This window comes from Solanum lycopersicum, chromosome 6, assembly GCF_036512215.1.
Source record: "Solanum lycopersicum chromosome 6, SLM_r2.1".
Lineage (NCBI taxonomy): Eukaryota > Viridiplantae > Streptophyta > Magnoliopsida > Solanales > Solanaceae > Solanum > Solanum lycopersicum.
Window position 1 is genome coordinate 33,830,913 of NC_090805.1, and position 26,263 is coordinate 33,857,175.

The window sequence follows — 26,263 nt, forward strand, 5'->3', positions numbered from 1 at the left end:
GTATATAAGTAATTACTTTTAAAAATTTGGTACAACTATTTGCATAATAATTTGTTTTAAATTAATTATTTTTTTTGTATTTTACGTTATTATATACAAAATTCTTTGAGGAATTTGTGTATATACAAGTACTATATTCATATTTTTATTTATACATATACAATTACTTGTATATGTGTATCATAATTACTTTACAATTTGGTACAAATTAAACAATTAATATTCAATCTATTTTCATTCGTATATAAAACTTTATATACATTAAAGAGTTTAGTTTCCCGGAAACAAGTTTGTATGGTCTTTTTGACGCTATAGAATTCTTTTGGGATAATTGTAGAGAATAACAAACTAATAAAAGTAATTAAATGAAGTAACTTACCTTTCATTTATTCCCTTTACTAAGCAAACTCTCGGTCAATTTACTATATTAGGACCCACAGATTTGTATAAAATATCTCCCAAAAATTAAAATCGTCCTTTTTCTCATTCCCCTTCATATTATACAATCTCTTCTCCTTTTCTTCAATTTCTCCTTAATATTCTCCACAAATTCAATTTCAAATTTCATACTTCTTTAGCACGTTCTTGCGGTTTTCAAAAGTATTTTAAAACTTTCAGGTACTGCCAAAAACTAATCTAATTTTGTCACTTTTTTCAAACTACCTTTTTATATCCATAATCCAATCAGATTTTTGTGAATCAATATGGGTGTGTTGCTTTCTTCAATTTTATACTCAATTTCGAGTTTAATCACATTCGTATCAATCCCTAGTTGCAGTTACAAATGACATTATACAACTCATTATACAATAGACTTTCTTTAAAACACCCCCTCAATTGTATAATCGACGTAACAATTGTCACTGTCCCACTACCAGAATGCATCACCAAAATAGCTAATGAAGCCATTTTCAAAAGTTCTATATGAAAAAAATAAATTATATTCATATACATTTGTAAGCTTCAGAATTTCAACAACAAACAGAACATATATTTATACAACTTATACACATTTTCAAATTATATCAAAAATCTTTATATACACAAAATTAAATCGTTAAACATACAAAAATTTTATACGATTATACAATTCACCAAAAACACTAAATAGGTATATGTATATAACTGACATATTCAAATAAACATACAATAGCTTCATACACTTATACATATGCCTATTTAGTATATGTGTATGAAATTATAAATGGCGTCTAAGATTATACAGAAAAAGATATCCATAGCAAACTCAAATTTTGCTATGGAACACTATTTTGAAAAGTTTACATAGCATAAAATTAAGAATTTTATATTTGCTATACATATAATTTGCCCTTTTTTCTATTTTAAAATGACATTTAATTATAGGAAAAATAATACCCTTAACTATATGAAAGGAACAAAAATGTTCTTCATTTGTAATTTAGTACAGAAGTCATCATTATTATGGTTCAAAAATGTCTTATTGTTATTTAATAAGTCAAAAGTATTTATTTTCAAAATAAATATATCACTTATTTTCTTTTTTAATACATTTTTTTTCTAATAATATTTTTTTAAAAGGAAAGAGGATAAATATACTCCCGACTATTATAAATGATATGTTGATACCCTTCGTCGTCTTTTTAGGACATTAATGACCCTGTTGTACAAAAGCTAAAGCATATATGACCTTCACTTTAGCGGAAGACTAAATAGAAACACGTGATCCAATGGATTAATAAATTACTTTGTTTGATTTTTTAGTTTGATTTCAAATTTTAAAAAATAAAAATCGAAAAAACCGAATTACAAAAAAAAATAAAACACACAAGCCATACACACACGCGCACGCGCACACATAATAGAGAAAAATACCAAATCAAATTTATTTTGAATAGAATTAAATTACACTTTTATAAATTAAAAATTGAAAAAATCAAATCAAATTATAGAAAATCGAATCAACAAACTAAATGCAAACCCCTAATCACCTCCTAAGAAATCACTCCTAATGAAACGAAATGATTTTTTAAAACTGAATAGTGAATATTTAATTATATTAAGAGGATAAAAGATGGTCCCTCAGACTTTAATAAGTATTAGTAGCATACTTTAATTAGCTTTGAGAAAAACAAATACCCTTAACCGGTATTCAACTCTCACTTTCTTCTTCTTGGTCATCATCTATCTCTCTTCTTTGAATTCATTTTCACGCAAGAAACCCACTTTTTGACCTTCATTCTACAAATTATACATCCAGTGAGGAAGATGAGATACAGAAGGGGTAAATGTGATCTAATGTATGTAATTGAAGGACTACTCTTTCTGACCAGTTGGATAATGGTAGTGAATGGGTCGATCCATGAGTACAAAGATGAAGCTTTCATTCCTCGTTTCAATTCATTTTTCTTTCATGGTGGTAGTGAAGGGCTTTATGCTTCTAAGCTTCAAGATTCCCCTCTTCTCCTGTCTGATGACACTAATAACAATAACAATAAACCCATTAATGGCAAATCCTTTATCAGGTACCAATTTTTTCAGTACCCTTTTGATTTTACTGTTCTACATTTGATTTTGAAGATATTCTCATGTTTGATGAATTGTTTCCTAGCTATTTCAAGAAATTATTTTAGTCTTGTAAGTTGTAGATGTGGGTGTGATCTTAAATTAAAGACGGATAGGGAACAATGTGATTCTTATTTGTTTTGTCAAGATTTAAAAAGGGTATTGATAACATGGGTGATGGGTTCTGAATGCGATTTTACAATGTGAAGGAGTTAGGTAGATGAATTTATTCTGCAGAATTATGTCCAATCAAACTTTTTTAGTGTGCTAGAAGAAGTAGAATGCAACAACAGTAACATACCGAGTGTATTCCAAGAGTGGGGTTTGGGGAGGGCGGCGTGTATAAGCCTGCCTAGTGAAGGTAGAGAGGTTGTTTTCAATAGACCGTCGGTTCAAGTAAAACATATCAAAATCAAGAATGTACTAGTGAAGCAAGTAATGCTGATAATACTGTAGATGAGAGTACTAGTAGCTAAATAATAAGATAACAGAGGCAAATGAAACAACAGGAAGTAATAAATAGAGTATGCAAAGAGTGGAATACATAAAGTTATGTTTTTTAAGCATTTGTTGGGGGTAAATGTTCTCCATGGAGATTGTTTTCTTAAAGAAATATTTTACCTCGCTATCATTATAAGGTAGGGGTGAGGTTTGCACACACACTACCCCACTGAGACCCTGCCTATGGGATTTTACTGGGTTTATTATTGTTGAAATCGATTTATGGATTAATTTCAGTTTTGGTTGCATACAAAGGTTGGTGAAACATTATTTTATACCAGGACAGTGTTTTGATGAAACATTTTATGATTAAAGATTGACAAAAAACTTCTTGGTGGAATAAGTCATATGGAGTAGAAGTTCGGATAGTTCTGAATAGAGAAAAATTTCTATGTGTTTTCTAGATATAAAATGTTTTGATGTTTGTCTTTGCATGACCAAGTTCTTTTTTATTTTATTTATCATTAGCTAATGCATTTTTTGGGTATTGATGGTGTGTGATTCATAAATAGAATCCAAATATGTGATAAATAATTTCAGTGACTCCATTGATGCCGTCCATAATGATTTCAGGTTTGAGTCAATCATTTTTAGAAGAACAAAGGAGGCTGCAAATAAGCAAAATGAGATGCAGCAGAGTACTGGAATCGTTGAAGCCATAATACTGGAGGTCAAAGACAGGAACGAAATTGGGGGTTCCTATCTGAATTCTGATGCAATATGCTGCACCCCTGCTCTTGCCAAAGATGGATCCTGCAAGGTAGGAGAGGTTATAATTCATCAAGATCCTGAGAACCCTGGGTGGCCAAAACGGATTCAGACGTCCTTTGAGGGAAACAGTGAAGAAGCTAATATGGTATTCCATAATGTTCAGATCAACAAGACTGGAATGTATTATCTCTATTTTATGTTCTGCAATCCGGAACTCAAGGGCACATTAATTAGTGGTAGAACTGTTTGGAGAAACCCAGAAGGCTATCTACCTGGGAAGATGGCACCACTGATGACATTTTACGGTTTGATGTCTCTAGCATACCTCATTCTTGGTCTCTTGTGGTTTTTACGGTTTGTGCAACATTGGAAGGATATAATACAATTGCACTATCACATTACTGCCGTGATTGGTCTTGGAATGTGTGAAATGGCTCTTTGGTATTTTGAATATGCAAATTTTAATGCCACAGGAAGCAGGCCAATGGGAATCACCATATGGGCTGTTACCTTCAGTGCTATCAAGAAGACTGTCTCACGTCTACTTCTTCTAGTGGTATCGATGGGCTATGGTGTTGTAAGACCCACACTGGGAGGTATAACCTCAAAGGTACTTCTTTTGGGTGTGGTATACTTTCTTGCTTCTGAAGCCTTGGAACTGGTTGAACATTTGGGAAATATCAATGACTTCTCTGGAAAAGCGAGAATCTTTTTGGTGTTACCTGTTGCTTTATTAGATTCCTGCTTCATCGTATGGATATTTTCCTCATTGTCCAAAACATTAGAGAAGCTTCAGGTGATGACAACTTTCCTTCTCTTTATTCTAGCAGTCATAAACTGGTCAAAAAGTTCTAGTCATAAAAATAAGATGGTTGATCAGTTTTACCTTCTTAAAAATAATAACATAAACAAAGGATGATTGATCATCTATGTACTGTCAGATTTTGTGCTTTCTCAATTTCTTCTTTGCTCAAAGGAAAAGATTGCATTTTCATCATAATCATACTCTTTTTCTCTTTTTTATTGTTTTGTGGAGGTAACTGATTCCTTTGAACTCTGGTTGGTAGACATGGAGAACTGCAACAATAGAACCAATAATAGTCCATCACACTCTTTTAACTCTTCTTAACATGCAGGAGAAGGTTTACATGATTGTCAACTGTTTTAAGTTGTTTTGTAATTTCTTTGACTGGAAAGTGTTATTGATCTTCTTCAATGTGGGAGGAAAACAACTCTCACATCTTTGTATGTAACTGAAAGCTTCTTTTTTGCCCATATGGACCTCAGGTTCGGAGAAGCCTGGCCAAGCTTGAACTGTACCGAAAATTTACCAATTCTTTAGCCGTTTCAGTTCTTCTCTCTGTTGCTTGGATTGGCTATGAGGTATCTTTTGTGGTTCTATTTATTTTTCTTTCCACAGTATTATAAGTCTCCCTGTATCTGGAAGTTTCTCTAAGTACTTAATGTACTATGCAAAAATGCATGTCATATCTTGTGCTGTTGATTATTTCCTCCAAAAGTTTCACTCTGCATCTCTTCATGTCATATCACTGTGTTTGAGTTTTCTTGATTTCTCTAGGAAAGCTAATTTCCTTGTTTATTCAGCTGTACTTTAATGCAAGTGATCCATTGAGTGAGTTGTGGCGAAGAGCCTGGATTATACCTGCTTTCTGGACCTTACTAGCATACTTGATTTTATGGGTAATATGCATTCTCTGGGCTCCTTCGAATAACCCAACCAGGTGAACATCCTTACCCCCTTCCTTTTATTTTCAATATGATTAGTATTGCTGCTATTGTTACTGTCTGATGATTACTGTAAAGAAATGAGGATTAAAACCTACTTCCAGTCATAGAAATATCTAAACGTGCATTGGTGATGGCTACTGAGTACCATTTATAAAGGGAAAGGATGGTACCTATTCATCATTAACTGTGATTTGATGCTGCAAAGTGAGTCTTTGGGCTACAGGAGAAGATGGTATGCACTATTCATTATCAATGACTGTAAGAGATCTATATTGAGGATTGGAAAACAAGTACTCAAGAGTGACAAAATTGTTGGGCTTCAATGTGTGGAGTTGGGCGGAAATATAGGATCCGTTCAGAATCATTTTTGGCATTTCTACTTGTCTGTACAAATAGTTTGTGCAGAATTTGTTTTTTTACAAGTATAACAATATGAGTTGAAAGATATTAGTGATTCTTTTGATGTTTATTTCCTAAATTGACAAGTTATATCAAAATGGATGAGCATTTTGGTTGTTCCCATCTTTTGATTTCATGGGCAAAAAAAGAGCCTTATATCTTAATAACAGAAAAACAGTTTGATATAGTTGGAAATTAGTGCATGAACAGATGGTCATACGAACTAATTAGGATAAAATTCTTCCAAGAAGGTTTATGGCTGCAACATCCTTTGCATGCGTAAAGCTCTAAATCTTTTTCATCAAGCCAGTACGAGTAATTATGAATTCTATGTGTAAATAATGATATCTGAAGCTCCGACATAGTTCTTGTGCCTTTCCAACTGTTCTAAGATTAAGTAAAGCCTATAGAAAACCTGTATTGTTTGTCCAATGTATTCAAGGTTGGGTTTTTATGAGTTTGGATAGGTTTGCAAAAATTAGTTCTCTGCTGGTGATAGTGTTTGTACTTTGCGAGAGAAAAGGAAAGTTGGAACTTAGAAAATCTGTATATTCCAGATTTTGGTTTTATATGCTGTCATTCTCTCAATGTTGTAAAATAGTCTCTAAATTTGGCATCTGTTTGCTACTTCACAGATACGCATACTCAGGGGAGGGTCTTGATGACGAGGAGGAGGGTCTGTCCCTCACCGGCAGTACTGTTATAGTGGGAGGAGATCTGTCTAAACTGGATAGGAAGGAGAGGAAGGCATCTATTACAGCAGATCATGTGTTTGGTCTTGGAGAAGTTGTCCTTGAGGAGGACAAAAGAGCGTGATGATATATTATTTTCGGTTGTTCTTTCAACCTCCCATTAACGCATGGACACAAGAAGTTTGCCCAGATACTATTTATACCTCCTTTTTTTTTTTTCTATTTTTCATAGAAGATCAGACTGAAATTGGTGGTGGACTGGTTGGAGATAATGAAGTTGGATGGAGAAATGAAACAATGTTGCATGGAAGATTGGCATCTTTCTGGAGCTTCTCTTGTTGACGAATAGCCGGAGAAGTCCAGCAAGTGAGCTTGGTGGTGAAGTCTAGTTCTTAGGGGCAATTACAATTGTAATTGAAACTTCAAACATATTGGAAGTGGATCGGGGTTCATGCTAATTTAGAGAGGATACAAAAAGATCCTTGTGGTGGTCTTATGTGATTAACCAAATACATCAAATTCAAAATATGAATGCTTACTTATTATATGCTATAATACTTTTCCATTATGAATACTTTTTTTTTCCTTCCCCTTTTAGGCTGGATATACTCTTTCTTCACTTGTTGGCCTTTGAAAATACTTTGGTTTTATAACCAGAATGCAAGATATGCATCTGGCATATTGAGTAAAAAAAAGAATAAATTACCTAAAATATAATGTATATCATATTTTAAAGGGCTTTTTTCGAAAAGATAATTTGCTATTTAGATATGTAGAAGGAAAGAGCAATTCATTAAGTTAGTTGATTTCCAGGAAGCAGGATGGAATTTATTATTTCGATTGACAAATGAGGGTTTTAATTACCAGTGTCAACTCTATCCACCACTTAGGTTTTTTTAATGTTATAACTTTATTCAATTCAAGGTTGCAATCAATAAACAATTAGACAAAAGAAATAAGGTTCATTTCACAACTCACAAAGGTATGTATGTATGTGTGTTCTTTGCTTGATTTCTTGATTTGAGTTTCATTTTGATACTAAAGATTCCATCTTTTTCATCAAGACTCATAAGTGGGTGTTTTTCTGATTTGTTCATTGAATAATGGTGTTTTGCTTTTGTCAGTAGTATAAAGAAGTAGATGGGTCCACCATGAAGGTGCCAATCCATAGGATGATCCCTTACCTTGCATGCATATATCTTTATGGCCTGTTACCCTTTTCTGCACTGTTTGGGATGGGATGAACATAGACATCATCAACACAAAATATATGAAAAAGCTAGTGGTAAAGAAATCTTTACACTGATAAGTATATATAACTTAAACATAGTTTAGAGGATAATAAAAAGTCATATACTAGGCTATCATCATACAATGAATTACTCCGCTCCACAAGATGGGAATTTGAATTCTGCATAACTGAAAATATGATGCCTTGGATTTGATCTCAAAAGATAAATCGACATAAAAGATTTAACTTCACGAGTCATCATTAGACTGATCGACTCTCATAATAACAATTATAACTCAATACATATTCATATCTCTCTATCCTCTGCATTGCATTATTTGGCATCTTAGCCTTTCGACATCAGAGTGTTTCAGAGGCTTCAGCATAAATATTTGAGCTCCTTCTTCCATGCATCTGTCAATAGTACACAAATCTTTGTTCAAATATCAGAGCACAAAATAATGAAAGTAGAAAGAGTTTGATGATTACTGATGAATTCGAGTTGGGATATTCTCAGATGACATGATCACAACTGGTACATCCTTCATCATCGACGATTCCTGTTTGCAATGCATTCAATGGTATTGAGTTCAAATTCTTAAAGGAATAACTAAACTAAAGATCCAAAAAACTGTTAGTACCTTGATTTTCTTGAGAAGTTCATAACCAGTCATTCCTGGCATACAATAATCTGTTATGATCATATTAACCTTTGAGCCCTGCACAACAAATTAAAAGTATATTCAGAAAATGAAAACAAATTCATTACGAGTTTAAGTTATATATACTGAATAGAGACTCACATTGCTATTTTTAGAGCTATCTTGATGAGCTGCCAAACCCAAATACTCTAAAGCCCTCAGACCATCTTCTGCAGTAGTTACTGAACAAAACAGGCAAATCAATGAAATACATCCATCTTTCACTTATACTTTAATACTTGTGTTAAAAGGGGGAGCCAGTTAGGGTCGAGGGCTTTCATTCGAACGGTTTTAAAGAAATAAAAATTATATTCATCTAATTCATATTTTAAACCTCTGAATAAAAATTCTGATTCCGTCACTGATTGATTACACATTTTATGTTAACACAAACAAACATACATACACATGGTCATTATATATAGTTACCAATTTATATTTTGAACCTCTTAATGAAAATTCTGGTATGTTAGCCCAATAAGAATACATACACATGGTCATTATAGCTAAAACAGAATATGTTGATATAATATAATATGTATAATTATGTTATCCAGGCATGTGAATTTCCTATTTTTGGATAAGGAAAATAATTGAGTGATGCACGTTATGAAATACACTGACTAATAAGTCTACAACTATTAAGATTCTCAAAGATTTTACAGCAAGAGAAAAGTAGTGTGATTACGTAGACACAGCTGTTGCCAAATCCAAAAGGTTTGACTTAAAGGATTTGTACAAGTAAATATAGATTTAGTTAATTTTTACTCTACCAAATTGATATTTACTTTAGGCATAATACATATATTAGATTTTAAACTTGATTTCAAATTTTAACTTTGATCTCCAACTTTCATAATGCACAAACAAACACTTTTACTATCCAACTTTTAAATAAATAAACACATGAGTCCTACATGACATAATACACGTAGGACACCAAGTAGGACAAAAAAACATGTAGGATGACATGTGGGACATGTGTGTCTATTTGTTCAACTTTATACAAATTTAAGTGTCTATTTGTGCACATTCAAAGTTGAAGAGCATAAATGTGATTTAAATCCAAGTTAAAGGACATATTTATGTATAATGCCTTTACTTTATATTTATATTTACCTAGAGATTTTGTGTCCGAATGTATATAGATTATAGAGAAAAAAATTTACCCTCAAATGTGAAACTTTCTTCAATGCGAAATACACATAAATTTTTTCTTTTGTGTTTTCTCGGAGAGGTATCTTTGCCAGAAAATTATATTATATAAATATGCTGAAAATAATTTTTTTTGTGATATATGAACAATTGAATCCCTTTGTCATAAGAGAAGATTTTTGTTTAGAGAAAAAGGAAGTGCAAAACTTTGTGGATCAAGTGATTATCATGTTAAAAATTATAGACGAAGGTGCAATTTATTTTTTAACTAAGTCTATTAAGTAAACGTTAAGTTCGATTATGATTTTAACCAGGGCCACAAGCCATTCATGGGTCTTGCAATGGGCAGGATTTTGACATTATCCAACACTTACAAGTTCAAAAAATTGAAGTGTAATATTTTAGTTATGTTTTATAATTCCTTCCCTAAATTTGTGGTTCTAGTGCACAAACTTGAAAGACAATATATAATTCATAATTACATTGGTATCAAGTCTAAAAGATGTACACGCCGACTCAACAACATTGAGGATCTAAAGAGAAATTTAAGAAAGGGGTTCTAATATATTATTATTTTCATCATATACACTTTTATTTAAAATCTAGTTTTCTAGCTATTTTAGATGCGAAGTCATTTGGTACTGTTTTATAATCAATTTGGTTTACTAATTTCTTTTCAAATGATAATATAACAAATACATTCTAACTCTCAATTTTAATTTCGAAAAAACTTCTTCCGATTGAGGCAATAGTTACATGACATGTTAACATTATTCCATAAGCAATATATGTATTTTCTTTTCAAATGATAATATAGCAAATACATTCTAACTCTCAATTTTAATTTCGGAAAAACTTCTTCCGGTTGAGACAATAGTTACATGACATGTTAACATTATTCCATAAGCAATATGTGTATTTGGAAAAGAATCAATTCTTTTCATTTGATTGGGTGTTTCCATTAGATCATTATATTTTGCTTGTATTATTTTCCTTAACACTTTTAATTCAGAAAATAAATTTAAACCATCAATATCAGGATAACTATTGCGTGTTAAAAAAAGTTCAGGGTTAAGACAATATTTTTTAAATTTTCTTCATCTAGTGATCTCTATATTTTATCACTAAGCAAGAAATGAAAAATACTTCAATTGGTTCAAATCTATTTTGAAGTGAAAAAATTGTTTGATCTACTCCACGTATATAAAATAATCAACTCTAAAAGATTCTTCAAGTGACTCTGTGATTTCGTTATCCGTATTTTGATTAAATTGTTTCTTTCGAATTTATTTTCATCTCATATCAATTTCCTTAGTCATCACATTATTGTGAATAAATAAAACAAATAGAAGATTGAATAGTGTGATTACCTTTGCAAGACGATTTCTTGAGTAATATTTCAACAAGTTTACGATCAACAAGATTGTCATCAACAGCTAGGACATGAGGTTCCTCACTTGCAACAACTTCCCCCATTCCCTTTGAAATCGATGATGAATTAGCAAACATTTCCATTTCTTTCGTTATAATTTAATTCGGAAAAATTTCACTTTCACTTTCACGAAATAAATATATATTGGGAGAAAGAAGCAAAAAGAGTTCAAATAAAAGTAATGTGATTGGTGTGTGTATATATATATACTAATTAAAAAGGTGTGATTTGAGGAAGGGAAAGATGGTGAGAATTTTCTTGGGAAAATGATGAAAATAAATAAAATCAAAGAAAGGGATTGTCACAGATATTTGGTGATCTTCATATTTGATTTTCACTAAAACAATATCACTATGTTGATTCCTCCATCCAGCTCATTCCTTTTTTATACATATATTTTAGAGGGAGGTGGCACAGGACAATATTTTAGCCTTACGTACACTTTTGTTTGGATTGTTATTAAGTATTGTTTTATAATATATCCTATTGTATTATACGTCTTTATCCTCATATTTACATTCATATTAGAAAACTTATGTTGTATATTATCGATTGTATTGTATTGTTTTAGTAAATACACTATTTGAATAAATTATTGTGTCATTGTTACATAATGTCATACATTCATGATTCAAATAATAAATTTACAAAAAAAGTAGAGCAAGCAATAAAGATACGGTAAAAATTAGGTAGAATAAAATATGAAATATAATTATTAAAAATAATAAGTAAAAACAAAATGAGAAGAAAATATTAACGTAATAACACAATCACACTAGACTAGTCATTAAATAAAATAATTCTTTTTTTTTGTTACCTAATGATAAATCTATAATTATTAAAAATAATAAGTAAAAACAAAACGAGAAGAAAATATTAACGTAATAACACAGTCACACTAGACTAGTCATTAAATAAAATAATTCTTTTTTTTGTTACCTAATGATAAATCTATAATTATTAAAAATAATAAGTAAAAACAAAACGAGAAGAAAATATTAACGTAATAACACAATCACACTAGACTAATCATTAAATAAAATAATTATTTTTTTGTTACCTAATGATAAATCTATAATTATTAAAAATAATAAGTAAAAACAAAACGAGAAGAAAATATTAACGTAATAACACAATTACACTAGACTAGTCATTAAATAAAATAATTCTTTTTTTTTGTTACCTAATGATAAATCTAAATAATACAATTAAATAAAATTTAAGTAATAATTAAAGTGAACATCGTATTAACAACTACCCAAACTTACTTTTAACTTGTATATACACATTAATAGGGTAAAAATATTAGTCAATTAAAAGATAAGTCTAGTCTAGTTAATAAATAAGACGGCGGACAACTTGCTAAAACAGTGAAATTATTCTAATAATGTAAAAATCATAATTACATTATCAATGAATATAACCTAAAAATTACTTAATTTGTTAAAAAAAAAAAGTAGCAAGTCACAATATTTCAATAAAATGGCGGAATATGATGCAGAATATGTGGTGCAAAAATAAAAAATAAAAAATGATTTTGGAAATAAATGATAGCGTATCCAGCAAAATCGTTATAATTAATGGGACCAAATCTGCTTAAAATTTGCTACAATTAATTTTCACCAACAGAGATGTGTTGTGTCAAGAACTCATAATTACGAAGCATGCAATCAATGCTGATTTAATTTCATCGTTCAATTAAGTTGCATTCATTGTGGCCGCCTACAGTACTTCTCCAATAAATTCTTTCAAACTTTTTCCATAGTTTTAAGTTCAAAAGAATTATTGGAATGTTTTTCATGTTTTATCATTTATTTAATGAGATACTATTTTAAATTTTCATTTGAAAATAATCAAAAGAATAACAGCAGATAATAATCTTTAAATATTTTTTAAAAAAAATATTTCACATCCCAACAATTATATCACTAATATAGATCGGAGAGAATATTTAAATTGTGATTTGACTCCTCTCAATAGTTCGTGCTATTTTTTTGTGGCAGTTCGATATTGTTTCTATATTTTATTTTCGCAATATGAGTGTGTGACTTGTTATAATTGATCCTATTGATGGCTAGTACAGAGAACGAGTCTATCATCTTGATAGAGATATTCGAATATTTGGAACATAGATTAAAGAAATTTTAAACTATGATTCACACTTAATATTCAGGAGTCCAGAGCCTAAAGGGTACAAAATATTAACAAAAATTCTAAAACGATATATAAAATTTTATATTAACCAAAACGGTAAAATCGCTGAACCAACAGCGACTTACCCCACCAGAAAAAGCAAAATCGCTGCCTCTGCAGCGATTTTACAAAATCTGATTTTTTTCTTTTAAAAAAATGAAATCGCTGCCTAAGCAGCGATTTATAGAAAAAAGAAATTTTAAAAAATAGGAAATCGCTGCTCCAGCAGCGATTTCAAAAAAATATATATTAAAATATTAAATCGCTACCTTATGAAATCGCTACCGGCAGCGATTTCCTTAACTTTTTAAAAAAAAATTATGAAATCGCTGATGGGAGCAGCGATTTCTTTTTTTTTTTTTTATGAAATTGCTGTTGGGAGCAGCGATTTCTTTGTATTTAAAAATAATAATAATTTAAAATCGCTGTTGGGGCAGCGATTTCCTATTTTTTAAAAAAGAAAAAAATTGAAAAATCGCGGCTGGGGCAGCGATTTCCTTTTTTTAAAAAAAAATTATAAATCGCTGCTTCATTTTTTTAAAAGAAAAAATCAGATTTTGCAAAATCGCTGCAAAGGCAGCGATTTTGCTTTTCCCGGAGGGGTAAGTCGCTGTTGGTGTAGCGATTTTACCGTTTTGGTTAATATAAATTTTTATATACCGTTTTAGAATTTTTGTTAATATTTTGTACCCTTTAAGCTCCGGACTCTAATACCTAGGAATCCATGTTAAGCCTTTTCTAAACATTTGCTCGAGAGATAGTTATCTATACACTGATAAGGGAAGTATAAATTCTCGAGAAGAGAAGAATTGTGATGATCCCTTTCGAACCGCTCAAATCCCACAAGTGAATAGAAAATTGAATCTCTCGACCTATCCTCCTGAGAAGGGATTTGGTTTCAAATCCCGACTCGAACGCACTTAAATAAGTGGCGTAAATTATATCACACTAACAAGTATAAAAGTTCATTTATACAACAAATATAAAAAAGCCCATTTTTTGATACATAATGAAACAACTACAGGCACCAACTAAAGATTAAAACTATTCTCTTATTTCATTTTTGGTTGAAACCAAATCCGAATTAAGTCAAATGCACGCTGTTCTCATAGGAAGAGATTTTACTCAATAACTAATAAACACTGTTTATGCTTATTGAAAATTCATTTGGGGAATTGGAAGAGTGGATTTTCAATTTAATTGGGAAGAAATCATATCTTGATTAAAGATAATAATATACCGTAACAAAAAGATCCCATATTTATCCTTAGTATTATCACATCTTGAAATAAAATAAGAGAAATATAGTATATTTACTCCTAAATCAAAATGGATCTCCCTTCTCCAAGTGGTGTAGTTGTTAATTAATAGATGAAGGAAGATCCGATTGGATATTTTTTTTTATAAATAAGATGCAATTTGGGCTAAATGAATCTTGGAAACCAGATTTTGTGATACGGCAGATAATATTGTACGGAATTTGTGAAACTTCCAATATCTTTCTACACTACACTAGTATATGTAGGTCCAAAAACACCCAAGTTTGTGCCAACATATCAAATCATTTTAAAGGATATTACTTGACATGATTGATTGCATTTCACATAATCTAATAAACAAAAAAAACAACATACAGGATGTGCATGCTCTCTCATTCGACATGACCAAATCCATCTAACAAATCTAGGTTCAATAGTTACATCTACGAGCTAACCATTGACCGATGGACATCTTTTATTGCACTATTTCTCTATTGGGCATAGACTTTTCTCTGTAGAAGTTTTCTACTATTTAGCATCCCCATTAGGCTCATGTAAGGCCATGTATGAGAAGGGTCCCCCTCTCGCTTGTCAAATCTAATCCGAGAATGATTAGCTAGCTTATGATGGTCAATTCAACATATTCGTTTTTTTGCTCCTGCTTGGTAGGCATTTAAGGGGGCAAGAAGTAAGAGTTTATAATTGAAGTCGGAGAAGGGGGACTAATAAGAGCATGGAAATGATCATTTATGACCACTAACAAATTGATGAGAAGAATGACATTTTCACATCTTCAAGTAAAAACCAAACTCCCACGAGAACTCTATAACTATTGAAGAAATGTATCTGCAACGCTTTAGTTTTGAAGTTCTCTTTTTGACTATAGACTAAACACGTACAACAAAATCAGTTACTATGCTTTTTCAGGAAACCCCTCTCTTCTGCTAACCTTAGCCCCCAAAAAGAACGGTATTCATACGAGTTTTAACAATGCATTTCCAACAAAGATGCTACAATGATATTCTTCTGCTGACAAGTGCAATCACTTGACGGTTGCTCGGGGAATCGAAGATGTGCATGGTCCAGCAGATGTCATGAATGGGATACCTTTGAATGTAGCAACTCCTTTGTCATCAGTGAAAAGGTTCTGCAATTCACATGACAGATATCTAAATGGAAGAAGGAAATGATGTGTAATCATTTTTCATACCATGTTTGGAAAGACATTTCTATTTCCTTACCAAAATATTATATAACTCAAAGTGTTACCATGAACTTATTTTCACAGTTCTGACATAAAACACAGACTCTCTATCGCTCTTTAGCTAAATAATTGAAAACTGTAAAAGAACAACCCCGTCTCTCCAGCTAACTAATCAGTCTCATTTTAATAACGTTGTTAAGCTGCAACATGAAGTTTTCACAAGCCTCATGCATTCTTATGTTTGGGAAGTTGACCAACCTTGATAGATAAGGACTATTTGTATTAACTAATTAGATAAGATTAACATATTCATAAAATTCTAGATTACGTACCACAGCAATTTTCTCAAACTGCTTCTTTTTAGGATTCAGAACATCTTCTGGTTTTCCATCATGCCTACATAGATAAATGAAGAATCACGAATTAATGAAGTAAATTGTTACCATAACATAATCTTCATCTTCAGTTAAAAATTCATAGTACCAAAAAAGACAGTCATAATGTCATATTCAGCATAACAGCACACTTACACAGAGGAAACACATGCTAATTATCCATTAGTATTAGTATCAAAAGATGTGGGAGAAAAAACACAGAGGAAACACATGCTAATCATCCATTAGTATAAGTATCAAAATGTGGGAGAAAAACATCGGAAAAAGAGAATATTGGATGTTGAGGTCAGTCAAGCACTGACAACTGAATATCTAATGGCACTGAAATTTCAAATGTTTCCTTTTTCACAAAATCACCTTCCAGTTGAAAGACTTACTTCCTGTATTCTCTGCTTCTTCAGAAGATGGTAACTATAATCCAAAATCCTTGTACCATTAGACAGAACTTAACAGGTAATGGCAGAAAGGCAGAGCCCAATAAAAGCGAAAATGACACAGATGATTTGTGAAGGAAAGGTAAGGTTCTATTAGTATAATATTTATTTTTATGAAGAATTTTTGTATTAATACATCCCACGTAATATATGTTATGTGAATCAGTGCCAAAAATCAAGCAGACAGAACTAGAAATTTGAATTTATGCAATACCAACAGGCTTAGCTACAAACATACCCAGCAAATGAGATGCATTCCCCAACTTTGGCACCTTCTGGTGCTACAAGAGGCTCCACCACAGTATGATCTTCATTAGAAGCACATAATACCTATAAAGGAAATTAAGAAAAAAGATTTAACCGTAAAGAAATGAGAGATAGCACGGGGAACAGAGATAATACTATGAAAGATTAACTGGAGCTAGACTACTCTACACATTCCACCACTGATCTTTTTACATATATAGTAGTACCTAAATTTTCCTATGTGCAAACAAGAATAATCTGAAATTCAAACTGCTTAAATGGAAGATATGCTAACTAGCTTAACCACGTCTAGATATTGAATAAAGAAAAGGACCATAGAGGCCAAAAGTTTTAGACAGACACTTTGACCGGATCCACATAGCAAATGAAAAAACAAATAAATTATATTAGGGAAAGGAAGTAGATCATTTAATACAAGGCAAAAGGTTCAGTAGCATATGCTAATGTGAAGTTGGTCATAGCTAAGATGGGATATAATACCATTCCCTCTGATATGACATCACGTAATTTTGATGGTTTCATGTTTGTCACAAGCACCACAAGGCGATTCTGCATGCACAACAACAAGAATAAATTAATTAGAAGAAATAGAAGCTCCCAAATGATACAGCAAATACAATTCAGAGATGCCAGAAATAGGCACATATGAATGCTTAACAACAGAAAGCATACAGTTAACTGTTCTGGACTGCAAAACTTAGCCAGGCCACTAACTACTTGCCGACATTTTGCTTCTCCAACATCTATCTCCTCAACCAGTAAGCTGTACACAGGGATAAACCAGGAAAAGGTTTTACAACTAATTAAGTAACCGTATAAAGTTGCTAGGGAGGGGACAAGTTTAGGGAAAGAGACTACAAAAAACAAATGAAAGATTAGCTATAATACCTCTCAGCTGATGGATGTTTCCATGCTTTTTTAATGTGGCCAATCTGTAATTTTAGCAAACTAACACTGATATCTTTATCTTTGTCATCTACCTTCTCAGGCAACTTCTTTTCTGCAGAAGTTTGATTATCTGCAGCAGCTTTCTTCTTCAGAGATTTTAAGGGATATGTGTTAGAAACTGTTCAAACTTGAGCAATTTCAGAGAAACTAAAAACTGGAAGCATCGAGCATGTGCCACTATAACAATTAAGTCATACCAGAGTACCTAAGATTGCAACAAAGACGCTAATAATAAGAAATGACAATATTTTCTACTGTCACAGATTGAAGAAAGCAATACAATTTTTCGCTACAGTTGTAACAAACTGTCTAGAGAACAAGAAACAAAAATGTTATAATTGTAGGAGGAATAAAAACAATTGAAAGGTGAACTGCTAAAACCACATACCACGCCACTATTGTTCTTTTTTTTGGAGTCAACATCTGAACTACTAGCCGGTTTGGTCTCTGTGTCAGTTTTTTTGGCATTTGACTCTACTTCTACCTTCTTCACACATTTTGCTGCCTGAATCAATGTCAGAGAAAAAAGGATATTAATATAAGCCCATTCTTGGGCATCGTTGAGCCTAAAAGTTGCTCCCTCCGTCCAGCTTTACTTGTCCCGAATACTAAAAATAGTTGTCCAACTTTACTAGTCCAATTTGGATAAACGAGATAAATTACCATTGTGTTTTTACCGTGGCTATTAAATGCTATTCATTTTCCAACATTTAGATGACTTATAATTAATTGGAGGTGATATAGTAAAATTACCCATTTATTTATTGTTTTTTTCCAAGGTGTGCCAAGTCAAACGTGAACAAGTAAAGGACGGAGGGGGTATTTTAGATAAGGAATGATTCAAATCAAGATAGTATAATAATTAGAAAGGGTTATTGATGATAGGAACTTCTAAAATAAAATATTTCATGGTAGTTTCCAAAAGCAACAACATGTAGTATCACATATCTCCATTTCTACTTTCAGTTTTGAAAACCGTTAAAGGTGTTCAATTAGAGAACACTACATTAGTGATGGACAGAGGGAGTAATTGAGACAAGGAATGATTCAAATCAAGATAGTATAATAATTAATAAGTGTTATTGATGATAGAAACTTTTTAAATAAAATATTCCATGGTAGTTTCCAAAAAGTATCACATATCTCTATTTTTACTTTCAGTATTGAAAACCCGTTAAACGTGTTCAAATTAGTGATTAGAGTGGAAGTTTTTGCTCCTGTTCTGGAAATTGGAAATGTAGCAATGCATGGAAAATGGAGTTGAAACAAGTCAAAAAGCAAATCAACTCTGCTCTCAAGCTAATTCTTCAGAAAGTCTTAGATCATTACAATATAGGCATTACTCACAGGTGGCTCAAATTGGACTTTCTCCAGCAAAATTTTTTGGAATGCGTCTCCGACGTCACCTTTAGTCTGCGCAAAAATAGATAAATTCAACACGCATGCTCTTGTTCAAGATAAATCTATGAGCAACTAAATGTATGCAAAAGATTTAAAAAGTTTAATTAATACAAAAAGTGATTTGTTGTTTAAGCAGTTGGTGATTATTTTGCAAGGACAAGCCATCATTAGAATGGATTAGACTTGCAATGAAAAAAATAATTTCTCACAATTCATGATAGAAGAAGTAAACACATCAATAGATACTTAAAGTTGCCACCAACTGCTAGATACACTTTATAAGTGACCATTTAGACACCCTCTACACGGCAAAAGGGTGTCTCTTGGGAGCCGGAACCTATTTGAGCTACAAAGAGATAAAATTGACCCAAACAAGCCACTATTCTAGCATGTAACTAAAATAGGCTTAGTGCAAAAAAAATCCGTTTTATCCAATATTCCAAACGGCTTTTGTTAGTCTCTTAATATCTATATTTTAATATAAAACGGAACCTTTTTTTCCACTTTATAAAGTGTAAGTAAACAAAGTGTAAGTTTTACTTACACTTTATAAAGTGTATGTTTTTCTTACACTCAAAAGAAAAGTTACCTTTACCTTTTCACTTTTCTTTCTTATTCCCCTTTCACTTACATGGAAGATTTCCTAAAAAATTCACTTCGAAGATTTCAATTTCGTGGTCCCAACCCAAAATGAAAACCCCGCTCCTACGCAATAGCTCGCGAACCACCTTTTGAATTAAAATATTTGCAAATATATGTTATTGCTATCAAATTTTGGGTATTTATATATGCAATTACATATTTTAAGTATTTTGGTAGTATGTGGTGCCTCAATTCAAAAAGGCGAGTGCCTCGCCGCAAGGCAAGGCAAACCCTCGTCGCCTTTTGCCGTCCAAAAGACTGGGCCTTAGAAGAACCCTGGAGTAGAAAATGAATGAACTAGAAAGTAGGACCAGGAGACCAGTTGTGCCTACAAAAGCATTATTAAGTTGAAAAACCAAATAATTTTTTTATAGTATTTGCCCTTGAAAGCGTATGATTACTTCTTCTTAGGCCCCATTCACTCAATTAAAACATACCACATGACACAATTGAAGAACAAAACTAAATGAGCCAATTTAACATTTATGGCATGGTTAGTAGACCAGCAGAGTTTTCACTCTAAAATACTATTGCAATCTATCAAGAGCGCGGTAGAATTTTTTAAGAATATGGAGATTTCCAAGGAAAGAATAATTTCTTCACATGTTTTTGTCCAAAAGGATAATGTAGGGAATTTCACTTTGCAATACTCTAGGTTAACTAGTTGTTTTGTTCTAAAAGATTTAGAACACAAGAGTGAAAAACGCAAATATTTTTCACTCTCGTTTCTATCAATCCCGCGGGAAGTTATTTTCCTATTTGTTTAATAGAAAAAAAATAAAAAAGCTACACACACAAGAGAAAAGGTTAGGAAGCTACTCCCTTCGTTCCAGTTTATTTTGCAGCATTTCCTTTCTAGTTTGATCCCAAAAGAATCGAAGCTTTCCAAATTTGGAAACAATTTAACTTAAAATCATGGCATGTTTTAAGCCCACAAGTTTCAAAAGTAGTATAGCCACACAAATGTTATGACATGTTTTTCGAATGGGAAATATTATGGCATGTTTAAGAGCACAATTTTCAAAAGTCTTTGTTTCTTTACAAAAATGCATGCCTATTTAAACGCTGCTCAAACTTTGCCACAAAAATTGAAATGGAGGGAGTATCTATGATACCCAGCTCTATTTATTTTTTTAATGTTATGAGTGTATATTGGAATGTCCACACTGTCGAATTCCCTAAATACATTAACATAAACATTTACATTCATAGTGCACAATACTTTTCGATTTCCATGTGATGGTGAATCTCCAAAACCTTGTACAGAACTTACTTTCACAATTGGAGAACACAAAGCAACACATTAGCCCCATATCTTCTCCCCTCAAATTAATAAAAGAACACACTCAACTACAATGATAATTAAGTGTGCCAAATCTCGACAAGTTTTTTCAATTTCCTGGTCAAAATTGTAATAGTAACCACCAAACAAGGAAAATCATGACAGCAAGTCAGCAACCTTTTTTTTTATTCCTTTCAATAACCTACATCCTCTCTCAATTACTCATTTCGCAAGTTGAAGAAAGTCACAGATAATCATGGCAAATCAGTTGAAAGTTCTATCTTAAGTAGACTGTAGAGCAACCAGCAGGCATCGCCAGACTCACCACATCTAGGCCATCATGTAAGCCTTTCATTTGACACTATATACTGCAGGATGAAGATCCTGGTTTCCATATATTACCACTATCTAAATTTCAATATGAAAATCTAAAAATCTGACACAAACTCTAGTATACCTGGATATAGTCCATCCATCTAAGCAAGTACGGCAATTTGTTTCTGTCAGAGTTTGAAAGACTGATCTGGTGGCAGAGAATTATGATAGCATGTTAGAATAGAGAGTGAACCGAGAACGTTTATATCCAAAACAACAATATCTTTCAATTAAGGAACAGACAAAGCTGAACAACTAAGAAACCACCTCGCATACAGTTAAAACAGAGAAAATAAGAACCTAATTGACTAAAGTCAATAGAATCTTTAACATTTATGCCTAACATGAAAATCAAATATCATGTTTGAGTAAAACATAACTTTAAGGGTGTATTTTGTATGCCAGAAAATGTTTTACTTAAAAAAAATCATCTCCAAGGGAAGATTAAAAAAACATTTCCAAGAGACATATTTGCAGAAAATTTTTCTTTCGCACGTATCTGAACTCTCATTCAATATTACTGATCAGACAAGTAATAAGAGACTTTATAGATGACTTGCAATAATCCAAATAATTACATAAAAGTGCAATTCCTCAATTGTACTTAGCATTGCATCTACATCATGTACAAGGAATAGGCTGCAAAAAAAATGCTTGCAAGAAAATACATATGTGTTTAAGCCGTTAAGGCCAAATATATTTCTTCTTTTCCTTCAAAAATCCTGCTATTTCTTTAATCAAAACTGTCCACCAAATAGCTTGATGAATAGTATTTTGGGATTCCTTGTTGAGACGCGCTCTATTCAAACTATGCAGCAGTCCATCATGGAGTTTGTCATAGTCCAATATGTGCCAAGTATTGCAAAAAGTAACTCCAAAGAAGTCTTGTGACCTTATAGTGGTGCATAAGGTCACAAACTTATTCTATATGCTTGTACATAAAAGGCATCTGCTACATAATTGTATCCTTCTTTATTGGAGGTCAGTTTGATGAACTCTTGATCATATTACTTTTTTTGGGGGTTTCTCATCTGGTGTTCGGTACCCAAATTTGAGCCGGAGTTATCCGGATTCACACCGCGTAGGGCCCCATTCGGGGGGGGGGGGGGGGGGGGGGAAGCACTCCCTACCAAGGATACTTAGGGCTTGAATCCGAGACATCTAGTTAGAGGAGAGCAGTCTCATCCCCTACACCAGATCCTTTGGTGGTTGTTTAATATTACTTGCTTCAATTACAATTTATAATGCCAGCATTATCTTTATTCTTCATTTTCATTACTATTATGGCTACTTATATTCTGCTTATCTTTACTATATTGTTGTCAGTATTTTGCTTATCTTATTCTTCATTTTCATTATTATCTATGTTACTTTTACTTTGGTTACCTTCACTATTATTGTTGTCAGTGTTTTTCTTTTTCAATATTTTCATCCTAACTTTTTACTCTAGAATATTTTTCATACATGGTCTGAATAACAATTTTCTTGAGCCGAGGGTCTATTGGGAACGTCTCTACCCCACAAAGGTAGGATTAAGGTCCGCGTACCCACCCTCCCAGACCCGGATTACACTGGATATGTTGTTATTGCAGCAATATTTATTCCAATACTACTGCTTGCATAATTACCATATGTCACCTACTTTCATACCTAACCAAGCACTCAAAAATAAGTAAATTAAAACATTCCCCACTGAAAATATTTTCCTCAAACCAAAAGCACCTAAAGAGAAGGAAATGTATACCACGGATGAATGCACAGCGGCAAAGACAACAATATCAGCTTCTGAAATCTTCAACCCGTTGCCCAAAATAACAGACTTCTTACTCAAATCCTCATTCAACTCACTTAGAGCTTTAAGGCTTGTCCCAGAATCAACAGGGAAGTTACTCGCAAATTCGATCCACTTCATTAACTAGAATGAAAATTTGATTTCAATGTCAAATTGGAACTAAAAAAATCAAAAACTCAATACAGAAAACTAGGAACTGTTGAAATATTACCTCATTATCTTTTGTGATAGACGGCCCACTTGGGGAAGAATTGAAAATGTCTATACACAAGCTTTTAATGTCTTTATCCAAATTAGTTGAATACGAATTCTGCATAGTTTAGCATCAAAAATAATCCGTTAACACTGATATTCAATTTACAACATACATTTCAACTTAATCATTGCATACTATATAAAATTTGAGGACTAAAAATCTTACAGGGTCTAATGACAACGTTGAAAGGTGCTTGCATAGAGCTGAAACAATGTTTTGCTTGCGATCTGCAGCTGCCATGGTTCAATTATTTGGTATGTTTACTTCTTCAACTTCACTTCAATTGTTCAAATTCACCAAAAAAAAACGGATTTTGTAGGGTTTTGTTTTCCCGGTTGTGGGCCGGAGCATCATTGGGAATGTTATGCCCATGTTGAAAACGGGCCATATGTATTTAGAGTTGCCAAGGATTTAAGCCCAGTGATCAAAGCGGTGATTATCGATGGACAACTTTCATATATAGCAAACACAAAATTTATATTTGTATGTTATAGCAAAGTTTGCATAATTATACTTTTAGCAAACATATATATGTATAATTCACTAGACATATACAATTGAATCGAATGGTATAAAACGAGAAAGGGAAAAAGACAAAAGAGACTTGGACAGAAAATATACAATTGAATCGAATTGTATAAAATGAGAAAGAATATTCTGCATAATGTAATGAATGATGCTTTGAGTACTACTTTAAGGACTTGGGTCGGTTAATTGTTGTATCGATACAAGACTTTAATTGCTTGCAGTAATATGTATATGTTACTTTATCTAGTTGTCCTAATTTGTTATTTCCTTATAGTTAGATATGTGATTCTTATCTTTTTGTTTACTTTACTCAGCCTATTTCTCCAGAGGAGGAGAAAAAATTGAAGGAGACATTGCAAGAGGTGAGGAGAAAAGGGAAGAAGGTGAACATTAAACAGAAGATTAACCGTTGTATCGATACAAGATACTAAAACTTTTTCTTAAGAAAATTCTCAATGACAAAGATTTGCATCTGTTTATGATGTTGATTCCTTGTTGTATTGTATAATTATAGCTATATAGGACGATTATATACAATTTGAATTTGTATAAAACGAGAAAGAGCCAGAGAAAGGCAAAAGAGATTTGGGCATGGAATATACAATTAAATTGAATTGTATAAAACGAGAAAGAGAGAAATTATATACAATTTTAATTTGTATAAAACGAAAAAAAAAAGAGAAAGACAAAAGAGACTTGGGCAGGAAAAAATTTGTATTGTATAATTATAAATGTATAGGACGAAGAATATGTATTTGCATGTGTATATATACAATTTTCTCTCGCTTTATATAAACAGAAACGCAATTTATACACTTCTATTGTATAAAGCGAGAGAAGCAAGCGAGAGAGGGAGAGTGGCGACCGAAAATATAAGGAGAGAGCGACTGACAAACAGTTTGCTATGGAACACAAATAAATCAAACGGTAACTACTGTATCTATTTTACATTATTAGTTTGTCATTTTATACAATTATCCCATGAATGTATGAGGGTTGCATTATTTTAGGATAAATTTTAGAAATCACATAGTTTTAATATGAAATTATAATCCATCTCTTTTTAGTTTATAATTATATTAATTCCTTAAAAAGTACTAACATAAATTGAATACATAATATTTAGTTCGGATACATTAAAGAGTATCTCAAATACATTATGACATAAATCGGATACATAATATGTAACTCAGAAACATTAAAAACTAGCTCGATACATAATATGCTGCTCGAATACATTAAAAACTACCTCGAATACACTATAAAATAAACTTGATATGTAATATGTAGCTCGGATACATTTAGAGGTGACAATTGGGCGAATTGGATCAAATGTGGGCGGGTTGAAAATGGGGTAAACATAAAATGGGTAATCATTCAACCCTCCCATATTTGATATGAGTAAAAATAAGTTGGGTAATAAATGGGTCGGGTAAAATACTAGTTTACCCATATTTAATTTTATTCATATTTTTATGGATAAATAGTACTTTACTTAAGAATTCAATATGGAGAAGATATTTTAGTTTTTTTTTTTAAATGAAATGTTAAACATGCTTAATTTAGTTTTAGTGTATCATAAAAATAAAATAAAAAATCCTATAACTTTTCAATATAAAACAAATTTATGTAATAACAAGATGATTTTTTTTAATTTCAAAGTAAATGATTTTTTGCATTTTAGGACTAAAACATACTTAATACACTTTAAGCAATGTCAATACTAATACATGAATTTGCGTAATACACTATTATTGATTATCCAATATAAAATTAAATAAATAAATAAAATATAATTACAATTAACAAAAGAAATGTATTATTTAAATTATATATTTTTGGTGATATCATGAATTTTGAGTGAATAGAAGTTAGAAGTACAACTCATTTAACTAGTTCATACTTTACCCATATTTTATTCATAATTTATCCATATTTTACCTATATTTTTATGGGTCAAATATGGGTATCAACCCATATTTTATCCATGTGAAAAATCACTCTCCCAACCCATTAAAACATGGAAAGTTTGGATGGGTCACCAAAAAATGGATTCATTTTACCGACATTAAAGAAATAAGGGATTTAGAGATTTTTAAAAATAAAAGAGAATATTGAAAATAAGAGAAATATAAAACGTGTATTTCAGTAATTTTTTTATTATTTTAGTCT

The 26,263-nt window shown here is 31.8% G+C and overlaps 3 protein-coding genes across 6 annotated transcripts; 1 reads left to right on the forward strand and 2 right to left on the reverse strand.

Annotated features, from left to right (window-relative positions):
• The first annotated feature begins 2,073 nt into the window (after positions 1 to 2,073).
• LOC101248110 (uncharacterized) lies at positions 2,074 to 7,170 on the forward strand. Its single transcript, XM_004240796.5, has 5 exons — positions 2,074 to 2,504; positions 3,619 to 4,552; positions 5,044 to 5,139; positions 5,362 to 5,498; positions 6,540 to 7,170. Exons 1-5 carry the CDS (start codon positions 2,248 to 2,250, stop codon positions 6,718 to 6,720), a joined length of 1,605 nt encoding a protein of 534 aa, XP_004240844.1. The 5' UTR covers positions 2,074 to 2,247; the 3' UTR covers positions 6,721 to 7,170.
• A 695-nt stretch (positions 7,171 to 7,865) lies between these two features.
• On the reverse strand, positions 7,866 to 11,527 carry LOC101248398 (two-component response regulator ARR17-like). 2 transcript variants are annotated; one of them, XM_004240797.5, is made up of 5 exons: positions 11,054 to 11,527; positions 8,631 to 8,710; positions 8,469 to 8,546; positions 8,317 to 8,387; positions 7,866 to 8,241 (listed from the first exon to the last, which is right to left on the reverse strand). In XM_004240797.5, the coding sequence occupies exons 1-5, from the start codon at positions 11,196 to 11,198 to the stop codon at positions 8,145 to 8,147; spliced, it is 471 nt and encodes a 156-aa protein (XP_004240845.1). In that variant the 5' UTR covers positions 11,199 to 11,527; the 3' UTR covers positions 7,866 to 8,144. The 2 variants fall into 2 exon arrangements, with proteins under 2 accessions (XP_004240845.1, XP_010322112.1); XM_010323810.4 differs by having other exon boundaries at positions 7,866 to 8,260; positions 11,054 to 11,473.
• A 3,838-nt stretch (positions 11,528 to 15,365) lies between these two features.
• LOC101248684 (uncharacterized) lies at positions 15,366 to 23,951 on the reverse strand. 3 transcript variants are annotated; one of them, XM_004240798.4, is made up of 12 exons: positions 23,729 to 23,951; positions 23,519 to 23,617; positions 23,260 to 23,430; positions 21,598 to 21,663; positions 19,163 to 19,228; positions 18,204 to 18,320; positions 17,756 to 17,901; positions 17,540 to 17,630; positions 17,348 to 17,416; positions 16,839 to 16,930; positions 16,104 to 16,167; positions 15,366 to 15,714 (listed from the first exon to the last, which is right to left on the reverse strand). In XM_004240798.4, exons 1-12 carry the CDS (start codon positions 23,801 to 23,803, stop codon positions 15,610 to 15,612), a joined length of 1,161 nt encoding a protein of 386 aa, XP_004240846.1. In that variant the 5' UTR covers positions 23,804 to 23,951; the 3' UTR covers positions 15,366 to 15,609. The 3 variants fall into 3 exon arrangements, with proteins under 3 accessions (XP_004240846.1, XP_010322113.1, XP_010322114.1); XM_010323811.3 differs by having other exon boundaries at positions 19,145 to 19,228; positions 23,729 to 23,906; XM_010323812.3 differs by lacking the exon at positions 18,204 to 18,320 and having other exon boundaries at positions 23,729 to 23,906.
• Positions 23,952 to 26,263: the final 2,312 nt, after the last annotated feature.

Coding starts and splice junctions, on each gene's coding strand:
- LOC101248110 (XM_004240796.5), top strand. CDS start 2,248: ATGAGATACAGAAGGGGTAAATGTGATCTAATGTATGTAATTGAAGGA. Junction 5,140..5,361: donor TTGCTTGGATTGGCTATGAG/GTATCTTTTGTG, acceptor TTGTTTATTCAG/CTGTACTTTAATGCAAGTGA. Junction 5,499..6,539: donor CCTTCGAATAACCCAACCAG/GTGAACATCCTT, acceptor GCTACTTCACAG/ATACGCATACTCAGGGGAGG.
- LOC101248684 (XM_010323811.3), bottom strand. CDS start 23,803: ATGGCAGCTGCAGATCGCAAGCAAAACATTGTTTCAGCTCTATGCAAG. Junction 21,664..23,259: donor CCGCTGTGCATTCATCCGTG/GTATACATTTCC, acceptor CTCTGCCACCAG/ATCAGTCTTTCAAACTCTGA. Junction 17,417..17,539: donor GCAGTCCAGAACAGTTAACT/GTATGCTTTCTG, acceptor TTGTGCATGCAG/AATCGCCTTGTGGTGCTTGT.
- LOC101248398 (XM_004240797.5), bottom strand. CDS start 11,198: ATGGAAATGTTTGCTAATTCATCATCGATTTCAAAGGGAATGGGGGAA. Junction 8,547..8,630: donor ATAGCTCTAAAAATAGCAAT/GTGAGTCTCTAT, acceptor TTTGTTGTGCAG/GGCTCAAAGGTTAATATGAT. Junction 8,242..8,316: donor ATCCCAACTCGAATTCATCA/GTAATCATCAAA, acceptor TACTATTGACAG/ATGCATGGAAGAAGGAGCTC.